Source organism: Zootoca vivipara, chromosome 12 (assembly GCF_965207765.1).
Source record: "Zootoca vivipara chromosome 12, rZooViv2.hap1.1, whole genome shotgun sequence".
Lineage (NCBI taxonomy): Eukaryota > Metazoa > Chordata > Lepidosauria > Squamata > Lacertidae > Zootoca > Zootoca vivipara.
Window position 1 is genome coordinate 37,432,722 of NC_142595.1, and position 25,913 is coordinate 37,458,634.

General features: G+C 50.8%; 1 protein-coding gene across 10 annotated transcripts in view; it reads right to left on the reverse strand.

Moving 5' to 3' along the window:
- The window catches only part of LOC118094169 (uncharacterized), a 64,449-nt gene that overhangs the window by 4,552 nt on the left and 33,984 nt on the right, over positions 1-25,913 (reverse strand). For 7 of the 10 annotated variants that reach the window (XM_088656163.1, XM_088656161.1, XM_088656159.1 and 4 more), the window contains 26 exons: positions 24,526-24,719; positions 22,610-22,731; positions 22,240-22,309; positions 21,931-22,091; positions 20,672-20,780; positions 20,321-20,452; positions 19,119-19,325; positions 18,020-18,157; positions 17,368-17,491; positions 16,200-16,371; positions 15,032-15,244; positions 14,445-14,589; positions 13,498-13,704; positions 12,595-12,699; positions 11,628-11,780; positions 10,656-10,904; positions 9,779-9,991; positions 8,579-8,791; positions 7,911-8,072; positions 6,608-6,736; positions 5,104-5,192; positions 3,976-4,099; positions 3,641-3,849; positions 2,255-2,363; positions 1,507-1,679; positions 38-61 (listed from right to left, as the gene is read on the reverse strand). In XM_088656163.1, coding sequence (XP_088512289.1) covers positions 38-61; positions 1,507-1,679; positions 2,255-2,363; positions 3,641-3,849; positions 3,976-4,099; positions 5,104-5,192; positions 6,608-6,736; positions 7,911-8,072; positions 8,579-8,791; positions 9,779-9,991; positions 10,656-10,904; positions 11,628-11,780; positions 12,595-12,699; positions 13,498-13,704; positions 14,445-14,589; positions 15,032-15,244; positions 16,200-16,371; positions 17,368-17,491; positions 18,020-18,157; positions 19,119-19,325; positions 20,321-20,452; positions 20,672-20,780; positions 21,931-22,091; positions 22,240-22,309; positions 22,610-22,731; positions 24,526-24,719 — 3,946 coding nt within the window. The remainder of the gene's footprint in view (positions 1-37; positions 62-1,506; positions 1,680-2,254; positions 2,364-3,640; positions 3,850-3,975; positions 4,100-5,103; positions 5,193-6,607; positions 6,737-7,910; positions 8,073-8,578; positions 8,792-9,778; positions 9,992-10,655; positions 10,905-11,627; positions 11,781-12,594; positions 12,700-13,497; positions 13,705-14,444; positions 14,590-15,031; positions 15,245-16,199; positions 16,372-17,367; positions 17,492-18,019; positions 18,158-19,118; positions 19,326-20,320; positions 20,453-20,671; positions 20,781-21,930; positions 22,092-22,239; positions 22,310-22,609; positions 22,732-24,525; positions 24,720-25,913) is intronic. The other 3 variants (XM_088656165.1, XM_088656164.1, XM_088656160.1) reach the window with 1 other exon arrangement.

A 25,913-nucleotide genomic window follows, 5' to 3' on the forward strand; every position in this document is an offset into this window, starting at 1 on the left:
ACAGCACACACATGCAGAAAGGGGAGTGAGAACGTACTTCCGCTCCCGGCGCTCTAACTTGCTGTTGGGCCGAGAAAAAGATGGGATGTAAACAGAGACAAAGAAAAAAAGGAAAGAGAGAGGTGCAAGCATGAACGGATGATCTGGAAAGAACTACACATGGAAAGAGACGGGAAAGTTTCAGAAAAAGGTATAAACAGGATGGGGAAGCGAGTTGGGTTCCCTAGGTTCCCGTGGTGAAGAACCGGGGACTAATTGGGATTTGTGCTTGGAAACACAACTGTAATGAGGGGGCTGAAAATGCTGAGATATTGGGAAGTGAAGGCTGCAAGACTGTAGCTTCCGGGTTCTCTATCTACCGCTGCTTTGGAATGGGGTTCTGAGTCCGCCCCCCCAAGAGGGAGGTGGTACTGAAACCTGTGCTGTCTCTGCAAAGCAGAAAAAAGGATTTCACCTAATTGATTTAACATTATTTAAAACAAGTATAAAACCTGGCCTACAGGAAATCAAATATCCAGGCCACTGTCTGGCTCCAGTTCCCCACCTCTTGTGCCAGGGAGCAGCAGAAGGAGCCTGCCTGCGGAGTGGAGCGAGTGAGGCCTGAACCGTTTAAAATAACTGCATGTTTTTCTAGTGCAGGCATATTCTAAAGGTTCTAGTTATCCAGTGTGGATCTGTTTTGTGTGGGCGTGTAGGGGAGACTTTCTGCATTGGTTTTCTCATCTAATTTCCAAGGCAACCTATGCTGAGATGCCAAGGGATGGAACAATGCACTGGGCACCCCCACAGAGACAATCGTGGCCAACAGCAGATTCTCATTTTCCCAGGCTGTGTGAGTGCCACTCTAGCCATTCTGTCTCTCTATGGTCATGACTGGGATAAACATTTACCTGAAGCCAGGGCTGCCATATGTCCAGAATTTCCTGGGCATAGCCGGTATTCAGCCCTTGCAAACAGTATCTGGGCAGAAAAATCGCTGAAATGTTTGGGAGAATCTGGACATTCTCTGTATCGGCAATGTAGGTTTTGGCAAATTTCACTTTTTGAAATGTGGCAACCCTACCTGAAGCTATTTTCCGTAGCATATTTAGCATCATGTTTAATCCAGGTCTAGGGATTATGGATATATGAACAGAAAAAGAAAGAGAGACAAAAAGGGGAGCGTCTAAGGGCATGGGGGACAGGAAGACATGGGGGACATACAAGGCCAGGGCAATCTACCCTCAACTAGCTGTGTTGAGGGCCCTATATTGAGATCACAGCATCTGCAGAAGGTCTCAAATTCAATCCCGGACATCCCCAGATGGCCTGAAACCCTGGAGAGGCACATCCCACCAGTGAAGGCAATGATGAGCAAGATGGGCCATTGGTCTAAGGCCTCCTACATTCCTAGGGCTAGGAACTAGTCACAAGGCACAGGGTGGAGGGTCTGAATCTTGAAGACATGTCCGGCACCCGGATTCCACCTGGGCCAAGCCACCGCTCGTCCATAATAACCTTGCTCACCTGAGACGATTCCGTAGGCTGGTCACCTCGCGGTTCATGGACTCTGCTGACTCGGTGACGTCTTCGAGTTCGCGCTGCATGCGGCGGCGGCTGGCGTTGGCCCGCGAGGCCTCCTCTTCCGCCTCTTCGAGCTGCCGCTTGAGTTGTTTTAGCCGCAGGTGGCTCTTTTCAACCTGCCAGAAAACAGAGAGGGTGAGGTCTAAGGTGAGCAGAAAACTGGATCCTCAAGGCAAGCAAATCTTCCAGGCAGCTCAACGTGTGTTAAACTCAATACGGCTACTGAGCCACCATCTCACCTGCCTGTTTTTCTGACTTAATCAAACAAAGTCACTGAGGTCAAGATGCAGGACGTGGGGGGAAGTGTTTTAAATACTGTGTGGCTGCTTAATTTCTAAATGTTTATTTTTAGGGAACTAATTTTTTTTTTGCCTTCAAAGGAAGGAAGATTTTTTGAAAAGGAAGAAAAACAAAGGCTAAATAAAACAGTATGCATCTGAAAAATAGGTCCGTGCAGAGCAGCCTAAAAATCTAGTGCAAAGGAAAAAGATGGCAGGGTTCAAGCGTGCCCTGAAGTTGCAAGCCTTGCCCTGGAAAACTTATAAATGGTGAGGGCAGGTGTTTGGCTCATGCTCAGAGGTTTCATTGACTATTTCTTCAACCTTTCTGAAAGATGAGTCCCAAGCACTGAAAATATGCCCCAGGGCTCAAAATGAGGGGTGAGTGGGGGACACAGACGTCTTGGCCATACCTGATCTTTGTACTGATCTGCGTTCCTCCTCTCTTCATCCACTTGCAGAATCACCTCCTTGAGTTTCTTCTCTGCCCTCCGCACAAGTTTCCCTGATAGAATCCTCTCCCTTAAAAAAACCCAGAAAATATAGAAAGGAATCAGGGTGGGTGGGGGTGGGAAAGAGTTATTATTTAGCCTGGGGGTGTTCCTGGACCCAGCATTGCTTAGGGGGAAGCTGGGGTGCCTTTATCTAGGTTAGGCTATTTCCCCAGCTGTATCCATTCCTGGGGAGATTAGATATGATGACACGTTCCTTAGGGCTGTTCTACATGCCAACATCTGCTCATTCTTTTTGATAAGCATGCTCAAAGTGGCCACCTCTATTTTGAAGAAATTAATTCTTAATGTTTATTTGTCCATTCCCACTGCAAATTCACTCATGGTCCTAGTCTTCACTATAAGAGTTTTCCCCATAGCTCTCCCTGCAACATAGCTAGCAAGATAAAGAAAGATATGCAGTTTGTGCAAATCAGAGAATTTATTTTATTTTTTTAATGGAAAATGTGGAGGAGAGCCCTAATTAATGGCCTGGGAACCTCTGATGTTGCCCCACCCCTAGAAATAAGCAGGGTGAAATTTTATTCAGTAAACTAGGTGGGAGAATACTGGAAGTCCATGTGAGAGCAGTATATATGCACGATACATTTTGTGTGTGTATTAACACTACACTTTTATTCCATCCTTCTTTCAAAGAGGTCAAGGTGTTGTTATATGTGGTGTTCCCCCAACCTTATCCTTACAGCAACCCTTGAGCTGAGTCACATTAGCTGACTTGGCAAGCTTTGCAGTCAGGTGGAGATTTGAACCCGGGACACATCAATGCAGGCCATGTTAGAAGAGACACCAGGAGATCTCCCACTCGTTTTTTTGTCTTGTTTGTTATTCAATGGGGCTGCAGGAGAGTGGTGCTGAACAAAGGGGGAGTTTAAAACACCCCCTTTCGTGCTGTTTATCCAGCCTAAATCTATTTAGTGTCAGTCTGGTTTAACAGTTAAAAGACTAGGACTGGGAGACCAGGGTTCAAATCCCCCATGGAGCTCGCTGCCTCTTAGCCTAACCTACCTCACAGGGTTGTTATGGGGATGAAATGAGGAGCGGAGAACCATGTACACCACCTGGAGTGTATATCAAGGTGATATATAAATGTAATAAATAAATGAACAATAAATGTGTCCAATCTAAAGCTGTTTGTCATAAGGTGGGGGGGGAAGGAGCATACAGGCTCCTTGTCTCATTTTGCACTCTGTCCAGCGCTCTAACCACTCAGGACCACACCAGCTCAAAGCACTGGGTGTGCGGATGTTTGTGTGGGTGTATTGGCCACCTTGGCTCCCAGGGCTCTACCTGGACTCCTGCTCCAACTGCTCCTCCAACTGGGCCACCTTGGACTCCAGGGTTGCGATGGCCATCTTGTACTTCGACTTGACGGAGGAGTCCATCTCTCCCAGCTTGGCCCTCAGGTCTTTGTTCTGGCGCTCCAGCTGCTGCCGGGCGTTCTCGGCCTTCTGCGAGAAGCTGCGCTCCGCTGCCAGCTCCGTGGTGAGCGTTTCCACCTGCAGAAGAGGACACGGGAGATGGGATGTGTGCATGTGTGTCAGGAGGAGGTTCCAGAGCCACGGGGCCAGGGAGCACAGGCCGTAAGAGAGCCTGCTCCCAAAAAAGGGGAGGTGGGGACTCACCTGCATGCTGAGCTTGCGGTATCGGTCGTTCATGAGCTCCATGTTGCTTTGCTCCTCATCCAGCTCTTCCTCCAGCTGACCGATCCTGGCCTCGAGGTGGCGCTTTTCATCCAGAAGAGCAGACCTGAGGGGACGTAATTTGGGGGGGGGTGAGGGCCATGGCGCAGCAGTTGACCAGAGAAAAGTCTCTGGAGGGAAGCCCACCCAAGGAACATCCCGCCAGTTAGGTTAGAGCCTTTAGCACCACTGAGGCACTGCTTTTCTGCAATCAGGTGGAAGCAAAATTAAAATGGGCTTCAGCCAGGCATGGCCAAACTTGGCCCTCCAGCTGTTTTGGGACTACAGTTCCCATCTCCCTGACCACTGGTCCTGTTAGCTAGGGATGATGGGAGTTGTAGTCCCAAAACAGCTGGAGGGTCAAGTTTGGCCATGCCTGTTCTAATCACTTCCTGTTCAACATGGCACTGGCGGTGTTACCTGATGAACCAACCATTAATTGATTCTTAATCAGTTCCTTCCTCTGGGTGGGGGGGGGGAGAACCTTCAATAACTAATGTGTGCTCCTTGCTCCCTGCCTCCATTTTATAGAAAACACTGCTGTTTTACTTAAAAACTGAAAAGGGGAAATTGCTTATTGAGGTCCCTTCTTCAAAGGCAGTTTTGGCACACTAGCCCTGGAAAATCTCAGTAATATTTTGCTTATCCACACTGGACATGGCGCCACCACTGCGTTATAAAATTGAAAAAACTTGCAACAGGTCATGGCTGAAAATAAAGGACATGAGTACAACACAGAAAAAAACACCAGGTGCAATCATTTGTCAACCGTGTCATCTGAATTCTCTGTACAAAGCGAGTGAACAAACCATGGCAATTCCAGATTAAAAGGCAAGCCTAGAAGAGGCAGCTCTGATCCAGATTAACTGCTCCTAGAGCAACCTTCGAAAGCTAACCATTACGTCTACACTGGCTGCTTGCTGAGCATATTAAGTGCCTTAACTAAGCAGTCCCTTGGCCCAAATAGCTCCTTACTGCTCCCATTCACACAAAACACCATCATCCGTTGTGCATGCTCAATAGAATCAAAGGAGCATGGGGAATGGGCTGGAAGGCCCCCCGCCCACTTACTTGCCGCTGTTCCCATTGGCCAGCTCATCCGCCAGGTCGTCCCGCTCCTGTTGCGCCTGCCTCTTGGCTCGCTCCGATGCTGCCAGTTCCTGCAAGTGATGGGAAAAGTTCAGCAGAAGGCAGGCTGGACGTGGATGGGGAGGAGGAACAGGTCAAAACAGTAAAGAGGGTATCCTTCCCATTGCCCACTGATTAAAAAACAGCAGCATTTCCTACTTTCAGAAGACATCTGAAGGTAGCCCTTTTTAGGGAAGCTTTTAATGTTTGACGCACTAGTGTATTTTAATATTTTGTTGGAAGCCACCCAGAGTGGCTGGGGAAACCCAGCTAGATGGGCGGGGTATAAATAAAGAAATATAATAATAATAATAATAATAATAATAATAATAATAATAATAATAATAATAATATAAAAAACAACAACAATAATAATATAACAATTATAATAATAATATCCATTCTCCTGGAATAGGCTCAAGCTGTGTGTGTGTGTGTGTGTGTGTGTGTGTGTGTCTGTCTGTCTGTCTGTCTATATTGATCTATTACACACACAATAGATCAATATAGACAGACAGACACACACAGACAGAGACACACACACACACACGTTCTCACTGGTACAGAAGAATGGCAGCCATTCTGTGCTGACACTCCTGGCACTTTTATCAATTTAAGAGCCCTTGCAACCCCACTATAAATGTGTGCATGTGAGAGAGATACACACACACACACACACACACACACACACACACACAAACACACAAACACACACAGGGATCCTGTGATGTAGGTCACGTTGACAAGAGAGATGACTTGCCCAATGCCATTCAGTGAGCTTCATGGCTGGGAGGATTTGAATCCAGGTCTCAGGTGTCCTGCTTTCAACCCTCTGTCTACTACATTGGTTTGGTTAGCATCCGTCTGTCTCGGGAGACAATGGAGGAGTGTGCCTTTGGGGGTCAACCTGTTGGCTGAAGTCAAACTACAGCTGTGGCTGTAGAGACCTATTGGCCTGGAGCAGACTTTTGGCTAGCTTGCTGAGTGCTTGTCCAAACCCCACTGAAGCAGGCGGACAGTGGCGGGTCAGCAGTTTATTGACCGAAGGTTTGCCTGGCTTAAACCGATCATTAGTTGACCAGTGAGACACGATGATCTCTCCTTACGCCCATCAGGTTGAGTTTCTAACTCATAACTGCTGCCTTCCACATTGTTTTTGCCGCATTTGCAGGATGGCATTGTATATGGAGGTCGACAAGTTCCCCGCCCCCGTTGATGTGGTCCAAAGTAAAGGAAAGCAATATGTTTGGCACCAGGTTGACTGTGGAGTTGCCAGAAGGAGGATTGCAAGGCATGATCCAACTGCCTTAGGGACTCCACTCCACTGGCTCAAGATGGGCTCAAGCTGGCAGCAAAATGGAAGGGTGTCTGCAATTGATCTGCCCGCCACCAGCCACCGCTGCCACTCCAGTTCCTTCAGGAGGCTCCATGGAGCTTCAACCCTCACCTCCTGCAGCTGCAGCAACTCTGCCTCCAGATTCTTCAGCTTCTTCTCGCTCTCGCGGGACTGAATGAAGATCTCTTCGCGGGATGCACGGGCCTCCTCCACTTCTCGCCAGAGCTCCTTCATCTGGGCCTGGAATTGGGAGGGAAAAGATGCTTAAAAACAGCAAAAGCTTGACTCCTTATGCCAAGAACATAAGGGAGGCTGAGGGATTACACACACACACACACACCCTTACACCCTTACACCCGCCCTCCCAAGCAAGTGACTGTATGGCAATGCCCTAGTCCCCATATCCTACTGTAGGGGAAGCTATGACCCTTCTTCTTGTAGCTGAACTACAATACCCACAATGCCCTGGCCCACTGGTCATGCTGGCAGGGGCTGATGGGAGTTGCAAGTCCAACAAAATCCAGAGGACTCCCATGCTGGCTACTCTTACCCTACCTGTAGGGCAAACCTAAGGAGGGGTTGTTGAAATAAGTCACACAGCTGCTAGAATCTTGGTAGCTAAAAATTGGAAGAGCGAGACGCTGCCCACAGTAATAGACTGGCAAACACAAATGTTAAACTATATCAGGATGGCATGGTTGACAGATTCAATGAGAGATATACCCGTACAAAAGACAGCGAAAGAGTGGAGAGTGTATAAGAATTATCTCAAAACATATTACCCAAATAGCTCTCTACTCATGGATATTGAATGTTGCTTGAGAGAAACAGAAAGGATTAGAATAATGAGGAGGAGGAAAAAGAGATATCATTAATATAAGCCTGTGAAACATAAGATATAGAAAAGTGTGCAACAAAAGGGACAGGAAGTATCTGTATGTAGATGTGATGAGTGTATTTGTTTTGTATTCTTATTTGTTCTGTAAACCTGTGAGGATAAGTTTTGACGAAATATTGGAAGAATAAGGGTTTCTTTTGCCCTCTTTTTTCTTTCTCTTTTTTTTTCTTTTTCCTTTTCTTTTTCTTTTTTTCTTCTTTTTTTTTGATCTTCTTTATTGTATCGTTGATTCTCTTGCCCCTCCCCTATTATTCTCCCCACCTTATTATTCCTTTTTATATGTAAGTGTGTATTTGCTGCTTTGTTGATTTTAAATAATAAAAACTATTTTTAAAAAAAGAAATAAGTCACACAGCCTTCTCTTTATCCCACCCTCCACTGCTTTCTCAGTCATCTCCTGTGTAGAGATGTGAAGGCCCGGAAAAAACCGAAAAAATTCGGGGGGGGGGACGGTTCCCCCCCACATTTTTTTCCTGAAGCCTTCCTTCCTTCTCTCTATCTCTTTCTCTCACACACCTGCAATTTTCGCAGCTGTTTCCCTGCTTCGTCCCTTCCCTTGTTGGCCGCATCCAGCTGTGCCAGCGCCTCCTGAAGATCAAGCTCCAGCTTCTTCCGGGCTGCAAGCGCTTGGGCCCGTTGCTTCCTCTCCGCGTCCAGTTCAGCCTCCAACTCCCGCACCTGGGGATGCAGCAGCAAGAAAACGTCAAGAGGAGAAACACCTGCTTCTCTGCTTAGCACAGATAAGGCACCCAGACTGCCTTGTTGCGTCGCCGTTCCGTTGGAATTTTTAACATACTTCAACTGAGAAAATGAAAGCTCAGATGAGCGATTTGTGACCTTGAATGTTAAAAATCTGGCAACGGGAAAAAATTCTGTGGTGCCCCCCTTCCGTTGATGCCCTAAGCATGTGCTTCTTTTGCTTCATGGTTAATCCAACCTTGCCCGCCCACCTCCCATGAAGCCTCACGACCACCTTGTGAGAGATCTTTTGGGTTATGACTTGGACCCGTCGGTCTAAGTCTGCCACCCTCTAACTGTGGCACCACACTGGTCCTCTTATGCAAATATGGGCCTTTTCGCCACTATTCTTGGCACTTTTTGTTCTAGGCGTGCGTGCGCTGCGCACACACACACACTTGGGCAAAGGCTGATGGGGAATGAGCCTCCCCGGCCTCCCTCCCCACCTGCTTCCCAAGCAGCTTCTTCTTGTCGTCGTTGGCATCGTCGCGGTTCTGCAGCTCCCTCTCGTGCTGGGCCTTCAGGGCCTGCATGTTGACCTCCAGGCGGAGCTTCCCGTCCTCCGTGGCCTGAAGCTCGTCTTCTAGCTCCTCCAGGTGGGCTCGCATTTCCTGCACCTGTTGCTCCAGAGCCCGCTTCGAACGCTCCAGCTCGTGCACCTGATGGGAAGAAGCGGGGGGTGGGGTGGGGTGTTAGGAGAGAAAAGCAGGAGGAGCGGGGAGGCCGGTAGCCCTACAAACATTACTGGGCTACAGTTTCCAACAACCCTGGTTACTGACCATTGCTTGCTGGGGCTGAGGAGAGTTTGAGTCCTCCAACATGTGGAGGGCCACATGTCCCACACCCCTGATGTAAGGGATGGAGTGTCATCGCACTGAGGGGATTGTAGCAGAACAGCTGGCTTCCTGCCAAGGTATCCGTAAGTTTGCATGACATCCCATATGCCGCAGGGTTTCCCCGACTCGGGTCTCCAGCTGTTTTTGGACTACAACTCCCATCATCCCTAGCTAGCAGGACCAGGGTCAGGGATGATGGGAACTGTGTTCCCAAAAAACAGCAGGTGACCCAAGTTTGGGAAACCCTGCGGCATATGCCAAGCAAGCAGGGAACATTCCATCAATTGCTAGTGACTGTGCTGAAATCTTAGAAATCTGAGGGTTCAATTGTTTTTTAAAAAAGATTTGTGGGTCTTGCTGTTGCAAGGGAGAGAAGAATTTGTTTCAAAGGAAATGGCAGCCTGAAAAAACTTACAGTGGTGCCTCGCTTAACGAATGCCCTGCTTAACGAAATTTCCGCTTAACGAAAGGATTTTTCGAGCGGAGGTTGCCTCGCTAGACGAATTCGTTTTACGAAAAATTCGTCTAGCGAATCGCGGTTTCCCATAGGAATGCATTGAAATTCAATTAATGCGTTCCTATGGGCAAAAAAAATTTCAATGCATTCCTATGGGATTCGCTAGATGAATTTTTCGTTATAAGAAAAGACCCGTGGAACGAATTAAATTCGTCTAGCGAGGCACCACTGTATCGCTGTCTTTACTTCCTGCCCCCTTCTTCAGAGAATGAGAGCCAGACTTCTCGGCACATTTGCCCTACTGTCACCCCCTCTTCCCTTTCCAGAGGACCCAGGTGTCCGGGCTCCCTTACGTTCTTGCCGACGTCGTCCTTGGAGCTGACCAGGTCGTCCATTTCTGCCCGAAGCTGCTTGTTCTGCCTCTCCAGCTCCTCCCGTGTCTCCAGAGCCTCCTCCAAGGCACGGCTCAGCGAGAGCACCTTGGTCTCCTTCTCCCGGGAGTCTGCTTCCGCTCGGTCCCTTTCCTCGGCGTAGCGGGCAGAGATCAGCTTTTCCTCGGCCAGCATCTGTCAAGGATCCAAAGAGGCCTCAATGTAAACAGTGACCAAGCTGTGCTTGACTGGGCAGGCGGAAATTGGGTTAAACTTAGGATTTGGGGGAATGCCAGACACAGCACAGAGAGAGAGAGAGAGATGCAGGAACACAGGTTGCCTTTAAGATAAAGACGGGAAGGTAGGGGAAAATGGTATCCAAAATGACAGGAAGAAAGTGCTCCCATTGTGAGGGAAATAGTTCCAAATCACAGGTGAAAAACCCATTTTAACGGTTTTTCTGAGCCAAAGAAAGGCTTGTAGTGGGCGTAGCCTTTGAGACAACACTTTCCATCTTCAGGTACGCAAAGCCCTTTAGGAAGTGAATTAGAGCGGACCTGGAAGCTGTAAGCCGGCTCCCTCAGCCAATAACGCGAGATGAGCGCCGCAACCCCAGAGGCAGTCATGACTGGACCTAAAGGTTAGGGGTCCCTTTACCTTTACGCAAAGCCCTTTAGGAAGTGAATCAGAGCGGGGGGGGGGGGGTGTTCGTGTGCAGGGAAGGTGACATCTTTTCCCCCAGGGGAGAAGCAGTATACAGTATAGTCAGCTGAAGTGACTGAGGGGCAAACTGCAGTTTGGGTCAGGGACAGAACAACTAATTGGCAGAAAAACCTGATGGGGGAAACATAGGCCTCACCTGGTCGAATTTCTTCTGCTTCTTCTCGAGGGCGGAAACCACCTGGCGCTGCTGGTCGAGGGCGACGGTGACATCGTCCAGCTCCTGCTGCAGCCGGGTCCGTCCTTTCTCCAGTTTGTCGCAGACCTGGACCCGCTCCTCGTAGCGCAGGGAGAGAGCCTCCAGGTCCTTGGCTGCCCGGCGCCGAGCCTCCTCTATTGATTCGGCTACTCCAGCATCGTCCTCCAGCTTCTTCTTGGTCTCCATCACCTGGCAGAATGGCCACAGGGGAAGTCACACACTGTCCACACAGCGCCAGGCTAACCAAAGGGGTGTTGGGAACTTCAGAAGTCAAGTTTATGAGAGGCTTCTGCAGCAAAAGCCCCAGTTCCACCCAGACTTTATCAGCCCTCTCTCTCTTCCTTTCTTCAAATGCTGATGATGCAAAATGACTTTTCTCTCTTTCTTTTTTAAAAAGAACTCTATTAGCATGTGTTTACCCAGATATCATGTTCCGTTATAATTTTTTTAACATATTTCCCAGCAAATCTCTGGCTGAAAGCAGAAGGCAAGCTGAGCTGCCTCTCCCCATGGACAGCAAAGCAGCAACTCGCTTTCCTCTTCACACCTCGGCTGGAACACCAACTAGTTACGTTCACGGGGCACTTTTCCAAGCCCTGGTGCCAGGAAAGAGGTGGCAGAGAAACCAAGTCCCTCTTCCCTTTTGTGTGCAGGTCCAAAGAAAGTGATCTGGCAGAACTGGGCCAGGATATACATTTCCCCAGTTCAATCCACAGGGGAGAAAGGGGGCAAGGAAGCCTTGATCTTTCCATTTCTCCTTAGAGCAAACCATTGACTTGAGATAAAAGCTTGTTCAACATGCCTTCTCTGGTGGACCCATGAGAGCCAATGACACCTGATTTTTTCCTTTTGGCTCACACTGTGTGTATGGTGGTGGGGAGATACTGCCTGTCAACCACTTCTATTTCCCACCTGCTGCTGTAAGCTCTGGATCTGACGGGTGAAGTTGCCCTTGGCAGCCTCCTCCTCCTCTAGCTGCTCCAGCAGACCTGCTTTTTCCTCTTCCAGCTGCCGGACTCGAGAACTCAGGTTCAGTTTCTGCCGCGTCTCTTCCTGGAGCAGTTCCTGCGATTGAGAGGTGGGGTAAAATGACATGTGATAAGAGACCAAACCTGTCCAGATCTACTACTCTTCTTCCCCTCTCAGGAAATCAGGTGCCCCAGCTCTCAGCCCACTGTTCTCTCCGCACCTACTAGAGCTCTCCTGGGGAACTTAAGAGAGGGACTAGGTGCAATTAAGCCCACAGTCCAGCCCCCTAACGCATCACAAGACCTGCCTCTGGCAGTTGGCAGAAGCCTGAAAGGATGGAGCATGGCCTTCTTACTCGTGGCCCCCAAATGACGTTACATGCTATCTAGCAATGATCATTAGTGCCTGCCCCTCCTAACATTAAGAGAGTTCCGGGCAGATCTCCTTTTTGAGGTTGTTTTACAAGTAGATACATTGGGTTCCTAGCTGTTTACAGCCTATTTTTGTCACAGCTCACTATGATAAAATGTATTTGTAAGCAGGGAGAATACTTTTTCTTTTAGCATGTGGAATATGCAGGTACTTTACAAATTTTGCTGCACCCTATGAGACAGGGCACATTTATTCCCTTTTACAGAAACAGAAAAACAGGGGCCAAATGAAACGGTGACTTACTTGTCCAATATTGCTTTGTGAACTCACAGGTATGCTTGGGATATAAAGCAATATTTTACAAGCTGAAACTTTGCTTCTTACCCTTTACACATTCTTTCCCCTTGTCCCTAAACCTCAAGGGATTCACTGTTGTTGCCCTCTGAGTATTGCCCCCACCTTCCGGCACAAAGCACCACCCTCTATCATCCAGGGTTCAGCCTCTCTCTGTCTCACATTCCCAGGTTTTGCCATGTACCTGGGAATCTTGCAGGTGGGATTCTACACTGGCCAGGTCTTTGGCAAGCTTTATTGCCCTGGACTCTGCACTTCCAAGGGTACCGGAGACTCCGTCGAGTTCGTTCTGTTTCCGGGAGACGAAGGCAGCAGACAGACGGGGAGAGAAACATAAATACACATACCAAAGATAAAGTCCAAATGCATCAAGGGAAATCAAAACATCCATCTATCACAAGTCAAAAGTTAAAAATAAGACTCTGGCTGTGTATTCTATGCATCCAACAAGCAAGTAACCCACTCTGGTATTTGGTGCACAATGTGGAATTCTGAGAAGTTCAGCTTTCTTTTACATATTTTAAAAATGCTTATTTCCAGTCCTTGTGAATGCACAGAAAAGCTTTATAAACCATGAAAGCCGTGTTGGGCTCAGGAAACAGACTGGCGACTGGGCAAAGCATTGGATAATTTGGGGCTGCCAGGGTTGTTTCGGTGATGGGGAGCCTCCCTTGCCCCCCTTGCTGTTACCCACTCTTCCCCTCCATTTTTACTTGCCATCTTACCATCTTGGTGCCATCTCCCACCCCCAGCAGCTACTCAACTTCCCTCCCCCCTAAACATCTCAATATCTGCAGCAGAATTATGCAGGCACTTATAGGGGCACTTAATATCTTGTGCAATTAATTCTAAACATAGAATTTGTGGGCTGACTTGGCACAAATCCAGCAAGGTACAGAGGACAGCTATAGAGACACAAGAGCCTTAATAAGCCTGGGAGGCTACATGGGTAAAAAGATTTGGAAAATGAGGACTGGGAGTGGGTGGAAGGAGAAGGCAATTTGAAGGATGGTTGCCTTCAGAGAGTGCACTTTCTAACACTTATACACACATACACACACACACACACACACACACACACACACACCTGCAGCTTCCCCAGCCTCTCCATAAGCTCAGCTTTGACTCTTTCACTGTCAGTGCCCCGCAGCTGCAGCTCCTGGACTTGGCTTTCCAGCTTCTTGCGCCGCTGCTCCGACTCCAGCTTGGCTGCTTGCAGGACCTTCACCTCCTTCTGCAGCTCCACATTCTCCCCTTCCAGGGCCTGCTTGGTCTTCTCCAGGGTAACTTTGAACTGGGAGGGAGAAAAGGCATCAGAACTCACCAAGGGCCTGGCTCTGGGGCACTGCTCGCTCTCTCCCCTCCAGCCTACGAAGGCCATGATCCTTAAGCAGGTTTACTAAGGCAAGTTGAATCCTGCTGGGATCACTGAATGCTTAAAACTGGGCTGCAGGACTGAACACACCTATTTCGGGGACGTATGACTTCTTAAAAAATCTCTCTGCTTGAGTGTTCTCTGTAGGAGAGCCAATGTGGTGCGGAGGGCAGAGTGTTTGGACTAGGGCTTGGGGGAGAGCAGGGTGCAAATCCCTGGGTGAACCTTGGGCCAGTCACAGCCTCCTCACAGGGTTTTTTTGTGGGGATAAAATGGGGAGGAAGAGCACCTTGAAGTAAAGGTGGGGCATAAATGCAAAAGATTGATAAATAAATGATTAAAAAACTAGGGGCACACCCTCCCTTGTTTCTGGGCCATTGGCCTCTCCTAACCCCTCCCTGCCTCTGAAAACCAAGCCGCCCTTGGTCTTAGGCCTTCCTGATCTCTGGCTCTCAGAGCCTTCCAGCTTCTCAGCCTCTACATCTTGTCGGGGTCCAACTCCATCACCAGCCGACATAGCCAATGGATGATGGGAGCTGCTGCAGTCCAAGAACCACTGAAGGCCCCACAGGTTCTCCATATCCCCACTCTTACCAGCTCCCTCGCCTTTCTGTAATCCCCCAGAAACATCCCGGTAACCCTCCCCTCCATCCCCGTACCCGGCGCGACTGCTCCAGCTGCTCCGACAGCTCCTCCAGGGCGGACGTGTGCCGCTGGCGCATCTCCAGCACCTGGGCTTCGTGCACCTTGACCTCGTCCTCGATGGTCTTCTTCAGCTCAGTTACTTCTTGTTCCCTCTTCGACCTGCCAGGGGAAGGGGGAAAGGATGGGATCAGGGTGAGGCTAGCAGGGTGAGACGGGCTTGTCCTGGAGAGACCACTAGGGAGTAGGGGAGAATTTAAGAGCTTTGCTGGGTCAAGGTCAGAAGCTCATCTAGTCAAGCATCCTTTTCTCACAGTGGCTGGCCAGATCCCACAAGCAAGACCTGAGTGCAAGAGCCCACTCTCCCCCCTTGCGTTTTCCAGCAACTGGCCTTCAGGCACATTACTGCCTCTGGTTGTGGAGCAGAACACAGTCCTTATGGCTAGCAATCACTGGATAGCCTTGTCCTCCATGGGTCTGTCCAACCCTCTCCTTCAAAACCATCCGAGTCGATGGCCATCTCTGCCTCCTGTCGGCTTACTTATCCCCAGACGCGGCCACCTCCGGGTCCAGGCAGGTCTGCCGGCTGCCACCAGGCCCTTACCGTAGCTCCTGCTGTGCGGCTGTCGAGTCCAAGGTGTCCTCAAGCTCCGTCTTCAGGGCCTCCAGCTCTTCGCCCAGGTCCCGCCGCTGCTTCTCGGCTTTGGCGCGGGCCACCTTCTCGGACTCCATGTCCTCCTGCAGCTCGGCCAGCTGCGCCTGCAGCTCGCGGAGGGACTTCAGCACGGCGTTCTTCTGCGCAGACTCCTCCTCCACCCTGCAAGGCGGGCGGGAAAAGTCAGAGGGGCAAGAGGGCCAGGCTGAGGGTGGGCCGGAGGGAAAGGGGGGCAGCGGGGAGGAGGGAAGCTAGTGGCAGGCAGCGGGCACCCAAAAGGGGAAGAGAGGAAGATCTTTGCAGGAAGCCAAAGAGGCACAGAAGAGCAATTGTGTTCCCGTGAATCTAACCCAAGTTTGTACCTATACTTCAGAAATTTAAGGAAATTTCTTTCCAAGCCATGGTTGAGAGTCATAGGTTAATTATTGTAGTCAATTAGGTTCCCCTAAGTCAGGGTATTGGCTTGCAGAAACTGCAACCCCCTAGAACCCTCGAGGTCCACTAGCTGGAGCAAAGTGCAAAACAGTGGGTTTTAAAAGGCACAGGCATATGCTTAGAATTAAAAAGACAAGGGCACCTCTGAGTGCATCTCAGCTGCCCAGGAATTTGTCCCAAGTACCAGAGCGGAGATCAAAGTCCTTCCACACACAAAAAAGTCCATTCATTCATAGTTTCCACCAAAGCTTTCCTTCGTTTCAGAAGCCTGATTGGGAAGGAAAAGTTGTTGCTACTCGTTGAACGACCAAGAGCCAGGCATCCTTGATGGGATCTGCTGCAAAAGCCACCTTGAAATCTTCCAGTAGATCCCCATATCTACCTTCTGCCTATTCCCTGCTCTAAGGGATTCCCTATGAGGAAGCCAACCATCTGTTTAGGGCTGCAGGGCAGGGTGCTTCAGCCAATACATCCCTCTTGTGCACTTCTGCTTCCCTTGTTCATCCTTGGACACCCTCAAAAAAAAATCCCAATGAATGGGAAGGAAGAGTTCCACCTTGAGGTTACTTGCGGCCAGCCTAGCTTACCAGCAGAAGGGAGAGTGAGGCTGGTCTGGGCAGTGCCCTGTTGAATCAGCCTCCATTGCCAAGCAGGCAGGAGCCTCCAGCCCCGGCACACTTACCTGGCCAGCGCTGCCTGTAGCTCAGCTTCCTTCCTTGCCAGCGCTTGCCGGAGCTCCTCCAGCTGCTGCTGCAGCTCCACCACCTGCTCCTGCAGGTCCCCTGCCTCCCCGTCCAGCTTGCGCTTCAGCTTCTCCAGCTCCTGGCGCCCCTTTTCCTCCTTCTTTAGCCGATCTAGAAGGGCGAAGGGAGGGGAGAATGGGGAAAAGGTCAAGCAAGGAAACAGGATGTCCCGATGGCAGAAACACATGAAGCAGGCTGTTCATTGCTAGTGGGGAACATGCGTCCCTCCAAATGCAGCTGGACCCCAGATCCCATCAGCCACAGCCTGCGTGGCCGACGGCCAGGGATGTTGGGAGTTGTAGTCCAGCATTGCCTGGGAAGGCCACATGTTCCCCATCCCTAACCAGAGCCCAGAATTGGTCCCTAATGTTCCACCTCCACTGTCAAAGGCAGTATAATATAGCCTCTGGATGCCAGTTACTGGGAATTGCAAGTGGAGAGCGTGGGAGCTGTGTTCAGGTCCTGCTTTGGAGTTTCCAGTAGGGACACCTGCCTGGCCACTGTGGGAACAGGATGCTGGACTGGATGGGCCATTGGCTTGATTCAGCAGGGCTGTTATGTTTTCGGCTAAGCCCGGTCTTGGTCTACACCAGGGTTTCCCAAACTTGGGTCACCAGCTGTTTTTGGACCACAATTCCCATCATCCCTGACCACTGGTCCTGGTAGCTAAGGATGATGGGAGTTGTAGTCCAAAAACAGCTGGAGACCCAAGTTCGGGAAACTCTGGCCTGGACAAAGAGGATCTCCAGGACCTCAGGCAGGAATCCCTTTTCCCAGTCCTCTTCCTTTTGAGATGCCAAGGAGCGAATCTGGGACTCTCTGCAGGAGAAGCATGTGCTCTCCTACCAAGCTGTGGCCCCACCAACACCCTGCGTAGCTCATTCTCCATGCACGGACTTTAGCCAAGAGGCTGCCAGTCTGGGAGGGGGGGGGGAATACCTCCCCAAAGAAGCGCTTCCCCAAAGAGGCCAGTTTTACACCAGGTTTCAATTGCCACACCAAAGGAATGCAGTCCCTGGCGTCTGAAGTGCCCGGGGAAGAAATCTAGGCCGCACCCCCCCCCCCACCTCTGTGTACCATTGCCCACTCCCCTGTTCCCAGACGCACCTTCCATGTCAGCGATGACGGCTTCGTATTTGTTGCGCAGTTTGGAGAGGCTCTTCACCTTCTCCTCCTCTTCTGCCATATGGGAGGTGAATTCAGAGAGACGCTCCTCCATCAGCTTCCTCTCCTGGTGAAGGCAGCGGCCAGAAAGGGAAGCGAGTGTAATAAGACACAGGGTGGGTGGGGGTTAGGACCCAAGCATGCTTAACACTTCCAAGAAACCCAGGAGTCCAGGCTCATAGAGTCCTGACTAAACCAACTGTCTCTAGGCCCCCCAAATAGCGCCCCTTCACCTCTCTCTCCATCTCTGCAACTGTGGAGTTTAATAGTTAAAATCCCACCCCCGGGGCAGTCTGCTCCTCACAAAGCAGCAGCAGGCTGAGGTTCCTCCTTTGCTTTTTTTAAAAAAAAGAAAATATTTTATCGGTTTTCAATTCTAAACAAACACAACAAAATGTAACTTGCTGAAGCACTTGAGAAGAGAAGCAAGCGAAGGTTCACCCACCAGTGCAAGGATTGCCCACAAAACACAAGGCAGACAGGCAAAACACACACACACACACACACACACACACACACACACACACACCACTGCTGCCTTTTCTGCTTTGTGCCAGAGGTGGGGAGGCTGGAGCAGGAAGGGCCCCCAACTCACTTTGTGCAATTTTGAGTTCTGGTCTTCAAGCACCAGCAGGTCTTCCTCCATCTTCTTCATCTTGGCTTCTGTGCTCACTTTCTCCAGCTGCAGCTTCTGCCGGGCTGCCTCCTCCTCCTCCAGCTGCTCTTCGATGTCCTACGAGGGAGGATAAGAGAGTGTAGGGCTCAGTGGGCATACGTAAAGAAATGTCCCGGGCCATATAAAAGAAGTGGAGTGGTTGTTTCAAGCCCAGGAACTGCATCAACAAAGCAGCAGGGTTAGCAGAATATTCAAGCCCAGTGTAGTGGCTGGACTAGGACCAGGGAGACCCAGGTTTAAATCCCTGCTCACCTACAAAGTTCAGTGGGCGACCTCAGGGCAGTCGCTCACCAAGTCTACCCTGCAGCCACAGAATTGATGCAAGGATGGCCATGCAAGTCGCCCTAAGTGCTCTGCAGATGCCATAAACAAATGCATTTACAGTCAAACCTCGGTTCCCGAACGCCTCCGTTATTGTACGTTTCGGCTTCCGAACGCTGAAAACCCTGAAGTAAATGCTCTGGTTTCCGAACGTTTTTTGGAACCCGAACATCTGACAAGGCTTCCGCTTGAGTGCAAGAAACTCTTGCAACTAATCAGAAGCCGCTCCTCAGTTGTCAAATGTTTAGGAAGTTGAATGGTCTCCCAGAACGGATTATGTTCGACAACCGAGGTTTGACTGTATTTCAAAACAAAACCAGAACCTATTTTTAAAGCTGAGCTGAAGAAATTTATCTTTTTAAAGGGATTTGGGGGGTGGGTGGGCAGGTAGGCCTTTACAGGAGTGGAATTCTACAACTGAGGCACCACCACTGAGAAGGCCCCGTTCAGTGTCACAACTAACCTGGTAACAACCAAGCTTCTCTCTTTGTGCATGCCCTTAGAAACTTGGCCCGAGAAAAACCGATTTCTGCACAAATGTTAGTAGATGAAGCAAAACTCTTCCTTCGTTCCACCCACCACACCTAACGCGTAGCTGCACGGATCAATTTAGCAGTCTTCCCGCAAGAGAGTGGGAGGCAGCTGCCCTCCTCCTTTGCTCCTCCTGGTGGTGGAGGGTCCTCTCTTCCCAACTCACCTGGATGTGCTGCTGCATCTTCTTCTTGTCCCCCTGCATCTGCTGGCAACGCTCCTCCTCCTCTTCTACCCGTGACTCCAGCTCATGCAGGATGTCCTCCAGCTCCTGCTTCCGGGCTGCCAGCCGCGCCCGCATCTCCTCGGCTTCGGCAAACAGCTCCGTCTCCGCCTGCAGCTGTTCGGCCAGGATGGCCTTCTCCTCCGAGAGCTAGCCGCGGAAAAGGGATCAAGGAGGGAGGGACAGGCGTCAGATGCTCCTGGAGCCTAGCTCAGGACATTTAAGGTAAAGATACCCCTGACCATTTGGTCCAGTCGCGGATGACTCTGGGGTTGTGGTGCTCATCTCGCTCTATGGGCCAAGGGAGCCGGCGTTTGTCCGCAGACAGCTTCTGGGTCAAGATCTGCTTCTGGCGAACCAGAACGCTGTTTACCTTCCCACCGGAGCGGTACCTACTTATCTACTTGCACTTTGCCGTGCTTTCGAACTGCTAGGTGGGCAGGAGCTGGGACCGAACAACGGGCGCCCACCCCGTCGCGGGGATTTGAACCGCCGACCTTCTGATCGGCAAGTCCTAGGCTCTGTGGTTTAGACTATAGTGCCATCCGCGTCCCGCTCAGGACGTTAGGGTACGGCAAACCCTTAGTTAAGGAAGGTTTTCATCCCAATGCCAGCATTTAAGCAGTGGGGACTAGAAGCTTGACGCAGAACGTACAAACCAGTGTAAATTTTAGAGGAGGAGGATGCAGTCCTAGCAAACGAAAGGTCACACCCACGCCATACAACTAAAGCACTCTTACACCATAGTTGTGGAATCCCGGGAACTGTAGTTTGCTAAGGTTGCTGGAAGGGCTAAACTACAGTTCCCATTATTCTTTTTTTTGGGGGGGGAGCCATGACTGTTTCGTTTTTTTAAAATAATTTTTATTAATATGCAAACAAGGGAGCCATGACTGTTAATGTGTTATAATAGTGCTTATGGTGTGATGTGACCCAAGAGAAAAAGGAATTCAGGCGGACCTATTATAAAATCTGTTTCAGGACACGGAGAAGGCAGGCAGGAAGGCCAATAAGGAAGGCAATGTAGGGAGAATCCAAAGGAATGGTTGAAAGAGAAGGGGGTGGGGCTTCCGCTGCAGATGTCAGGAGAGGAGGTGTGGCTTAATGGCTGGGGACTCCTGGCTCCTCCCACTCTCCCTGCTCACCTGCTGGTATTTGTTCTCCAGTTCCTTCAGGTCCATTTGGGTTTTCACGTGTTTCTCCTGCACCTTTTGCAGCTCCACTGCCTTTGCCTGCATCACCTCATCCTGACGGGTCACCTGTAACAGGGGCTTCACCTGGGGAAAAGGGGAGGAGGAAAAGGAGGGAAAGGTGTTGAGAGAGCCAAAGCTGGAGGAAGGGGTGGCGGGTGGGGGGAGAAGGAAGAACCTCCGCCCTCCATGGGCTATTGGGACTTGGGACAGGTCTCAAGTTGGCCCATGAGGCTGCTCTTCCCCAAACCATGCCTGATGTCCTAGGAGATATCCCCCCCCCCTTAGCATCACCGCCTGACCCACCTTGGTGAAAAGGCGCCACCACTGCCAGTGGCGCAACTTGAGGTAGGCGGCGCAGTTACGCTGCATGACCTTGAGAGCGCTCATCTGCTGCTGCTTTTTCATGAAGGCTCTGGGAGGAGAGGGAAGCGTACACAGACAGAAAACCACGGTTAGGTACCTTTGCCAGGGCTCTGTGCACTCTAGTATCATAGAAACGTAGAAATGTAGAGCTGGGACCCCAGGGGTCATCCAGTCCAACCCCCTGCAATGCTGCAGCCTTCTGTGGCTGTGTAATTCCTCAACCTCCCCTGCACCCTGTGCAAAGCCCACCAGTGAAGCCGTGTTTGCAACTGGCTTGTTTCATACTGGTTTCTGCCTCCAGAGGAGACAAAAGGAGGAAGGCCTACCAAGGGTGGTCAGGGAGCCTGGTGGAGAGCAATCTCCTGGCCCAGGGGCTCTGTGTGCCCAACGGGGAGTTCTGAGGAAGTGTCATGGGTCCCGTCACAAAAGATTCCCGAGAAGGGGGCATGGCCAGTCACAGAGCTTCTACCCAATCACTGATGAAGCGGAACCCCCTCTCTAGTTCTGGTTTCCCAGACATACTAAGTCAGGGGCTGCCAACATGGTCCCCATGGGCAGAATCACAGAATTGTAGAGTTGGAGGGGCCACGGGGGTCATCTCGTCAAACCCAACCCCCCTGCAATGCAGGAATCATTCATCCAACGCGGGGCTTGAGCCCACGACCCTGGGATGACACGCGCATCTGCTTCCCTGGGGCCCACACATTCCCTTCCCTTTCCCCCACTTCTCCCCTCTGGTTCAATCAGGCTTGAAAGAAGCCTAACTGACTGTTCTACAGCCGACAGAACAGGTTCCAGCCTCTGCTTGGTTGCGGTGAGTGTGTGTGGTGCCAGCCATGACAGCTTCACCAGAGGCACACAGAGGCGACCCCTGCGATAGGCCAAACACTCGCTCGCAGATCTCTCTAGGGGGTTGAGCTAGATGTCCCTCGGGGTCCCTTCCAACACTACAATTCTATGACTCTTTACTCCTCTGTTGTCAGGGATGGGGGGGGGAATCTGTGACCCCCTTAGGTGTTTTTTGGACTACAACTCCCATCATCCTTGACCAATGGGCCATGCTGGCTGGGGCTGCTGGGAGTTGGGAGTCCATCATCACCTCTTGTTCAGCTCTGGGTTCCCTGACCCAGAATCTGATGACATCCTACTTTAAAGTGGCCCGTTGGCAATTCACCCCAGTATACTGGCTCAGTGCTCACTTGCGGGCCAAGTATCCGCGAGCAGCTGCCTGGAAGGAGACTATGATATCTGTGATCTTCAGGTCCCGCTCCTCCTCCAGGTGAGCCAGGACGCCAGCGCGGAAAAAGATCTTACTCTGGCCGATGCGGAAGAGGTTGGGGTCTAGCTCCAAGGCCTTGATCTGTAAGGATGAAAAGAAACAGAAGGTGTTTTGGGGTGGGGGGTGGGGTGGGGGTGGGGAGGGGTTAGTAGGACTTTCTGGTTCTCTGCACATGGGCCAGTTCTAACCCACATTGCCCCTGTCACCCTGGCCGGAGAGCCCCACATACCATGCGTTCGCAGGCCTGTTTCCCATCCATGAAGCCTTTAGGAATGGCATTTGGAGTCAGGATCTCATACCTGCCGGGAGATAAGGATAAAGCAGGGAGGTTAGAAATCGCACGGACACAACGCAAGCTTGAGTTTCATAGAATCATAGAATTATAGAGTTGGAAGAGACCACAAGGGCCATCCAGTCCAACCCCCTGCCAAGCAGGAAACATCATCAAAGCATTCCTTTTAACACCTCCAGATACCAGGGATGGGTTAGGCCCATGGTGGATCCAATCCTCAGGGGCTGAGAACAGGGGCAGACCCCTCTGGTCGCACGCCCATTGCCCTCCTAACTAAGGCCAGGCCTCCCTCAAGTCCTCAGGGTACCTCTGCCGGAATTCCTGGAAGATGATGCGGTTGGGAAAGCCCTGGCGACAAATGCGAATTCCCTCCAGGACTCCGTTGCAGCGTAGCTGGTCCAACACGAGGTGTGGCTCCAGTTTTCCAGCCTGTAATAGGAGCCAGGAAGAAGCAGGACCTGTCAAGAGGGCACTTCAGGAAGCAGAGTAATACTGCTTCTTCTCTTAGTTATGTTGGCATACATCGGGGGAGGTTGTTGGCAGATTCATTCCCCATCTGCAGTCATAGGATTGTTGTGTATCATATGACTGTATGTGTTTTCATTCCACAGAGTGGAAGTGACGTAGACAGGATGTTCGTCTACTGTGCTTGTTCCTGAAGTGGAATTGTTGTTCTCTCTTCACTGCCTGCTATGCTAGAGAGAAGCAGCCATGCTGAACAGCTCTGAATGTCTGAGCTGGGCAAGCAGAGACAGGCTCTGCATTTTGCCACAATAAAGCAGTTTGGCCTTATCCAATGGCTTGTGTGTGTTGTTTATCAAGCTGAGTGCAACCGCAGATAATTGCACTGGCTTTGTCCTTGCCCTGGGGCAGTCTCACAACTGCCCCGGGGCAACAAATGCTAACAAGTTATACCCTGCCGATCCTCCAAGAAGGCCAGGGTGGTATGTGAGGGAGCCATCCCTCATTTATCTTCCCAACAACCCTGTGAGGTGGAACTGGACCGGTTTTCTAAGGCTACCACGGCAGAGGAGGATTTGAATCAGGTTTCCCTGGCCTGTCTAACATTCTAGCCACTGCACGCCAGGGATGGAGGACCTGTGGTGCAACTAAAGTTACTGAGAGAGTAATCCCCATCATCTCTCATGAGAGATGTGTACTACTACTACTACTACTTCTACTAATAATAATATTATAATTTATTTATATTCCACTCATTGGACTAGGTTGCCCCAGCCACTTCCGGACGGCTTCCAACAAATCATAAAACCACAGTAAAACATCAAACATTAAAAACTTCCCTATTTTAGTTGTCTTCTAAAGTCAGACAGAACCAGGGCATGTACCACTCTGGTGAGAACATGTGCAGGCAGGTAGGGCCTTAGCTGGCATACCAGATGAAGCTGGTAGACAGCTGCCCTGGATGCAGAATTGACCTGCGCCTCCATGGACAGCTGTGAGTCCAATATGACCCCCAGGCTGCGCACGCGGTTCTTTAGGGGCACAGTTACCCCATTCAGGACCAGGGAGTCACCCACACCTGCCCGCCCCCGTCTCCCCCATCTCGGTCCAGTATACCTGAAGGAGCGTCTCCACTCCCATCGTTCTGCCCGGACACTGAGGTCCAGCACCGAGGGCCTTCTACCGGTTCCCTCACTGCGAGAAGCCAAGTTACAGGGAACCAGGCCGAGGGCCTTCTCAGTAGTGGCACCCGCCACTGTGGAACGCCCTCTCACCAGATGTCAAAGAGAAAAACTACCAGACTTTTAGAAGACATCTGAAGGCAGCCCTGTTTAGGGAAGCTTTTAATGTTAAAGAGATTATTGCATTTTAATGTTCTGTTGGAAGCCGCCCAGAGTGGCTGGGGAAACCCAGCCAGATGAACGGGGTATAAATAAATAATAATAATTAATTAATTAATTAATTAATTAATTAATTGTCTTGTCGGGATTCAGCCTCAATCCACTGACCGCCATGCATCCTCCAACCGCCTCCAGACACTCACACGAAGAGGTCTCCACACAGCCCTTTGGCTAAGAAACTCCCTTCGAGGACCAGAGTCTCCCCTTTCACCCAGTGGAAGGCTTGGGCCTGCTTTTGACTGAGGAGGCCTTCCCCTGCTTCAGAGTAGAAGCGACATTCTTTGATGGACTCCCTTCAATGCCAGGACACTCATCCTGCTTCCCATATGCACTACAGGCCTCCGCCACGGGAGCAACTCACTCTTTTCTCATGGTTGGGGATGATGCAGCGCACAAAGTTGGGGTTGGTGTTGCGCAGGGTTGACATGAGCTTGGAGAGAGACTCCTTATACAGCTGCCCCACCGTCCGGAACATCCCCTTCTTCGTCTTGTATGAGGAGCCGAAGGCAAGGTCTCCCATCCCGCTCACTTGGTCCAGGCCCACGATTCGGTCCACTGTGGAACAGGGCGAAGGGGCTTCTCAGCTCACATCCATCACTTCAAGCCCACTCCCCAGGGGAAATGCAGGAATCTGTGGGTTTCCTCCCTCTCTCCCAACCCCACATAACATCCATTGCAACTGCCCCAAACCCCTGTGAGCCCTCCCTGAGGGAGTGGAAGCCACCTGGAGCCAATGGCATTTCCCAACCCACTTAAGTTATACATAAAACCTTCAAAGTGGATGTGACGGAGGACAATGGAAGCCCAACCCTCAAGGGACATTGAAACCAGTTTCAATGAGCCCCTCCTCACATCTCCGCTTTCTTAATCCACACAATTTAGACTGCCACCAGAGAGCAGAAGAAAACCAGGCGAGTGTTACCCAGAAGTCCTGAGGGCCTGTTTGCTCCCCTCTGCCTCAGTGGGCCTTTGAAGGGAGAAGCCTCAGGTGCTCTTGGGCTGCTGGTTTAGATACTGCAGAGAGGAAAGAGAGCCTTGTGCCCAAGGAGCCCCCGGAGGACACGTGGGGCAGAGCGGAGAGAGTGAAAAGAAACCACGGCAATTTAATTCTGAAGCCCACGAGCGGCTTTGAGGCTGCGCTCCTGAAAACACAACACACTTGCCAGGGACTAAGCCCTACTTAAGACAATGGGACTTATTAAGACAATGCGCAGGAGTGCACCGTTAGTAAAGGAAGTCACATCTGAATGATCCAGACCCCAGGTAGAAAGCCTCTGGCCCTCCAGATTCATGGACTCCAGCTTCCGCCAGCATGGCCAATGGCCAGGGATGCTGGGAGTTGTGATACCAACAATACTGGGAGGGCCAAAGGTTTCCCATCCATGGTCTAGACCAGCGTTTCCCAAACGTGGTTCTCCAGCTGTTTTTGGACTACAACTCCCATCACCCCCAGCTAGCAGCACCAGTGGGGTCAGGGATGATGGGAACTGTAGTCCCATTTGGGGACCTAAGGTTGAGAAAGGCTGGTCTAGACCAATGTTCTACAACCTTGGGTGCCCAGACGTTGTTGTACTACAACTCCCATCACTCCTATCTAGCAACGTCTGTGGCCGGGGGTGATGGGAGATGTAGTCCCATCTGTTTGTAGTTCCCCAAGTTTGGGGAAAAGGTGGATCTAGAGCAGGCATCCCCAAACTGCGGCCCTCCAGATGTTTTGGTCTACAACTCCCATGATCCCTAGCTAACAGG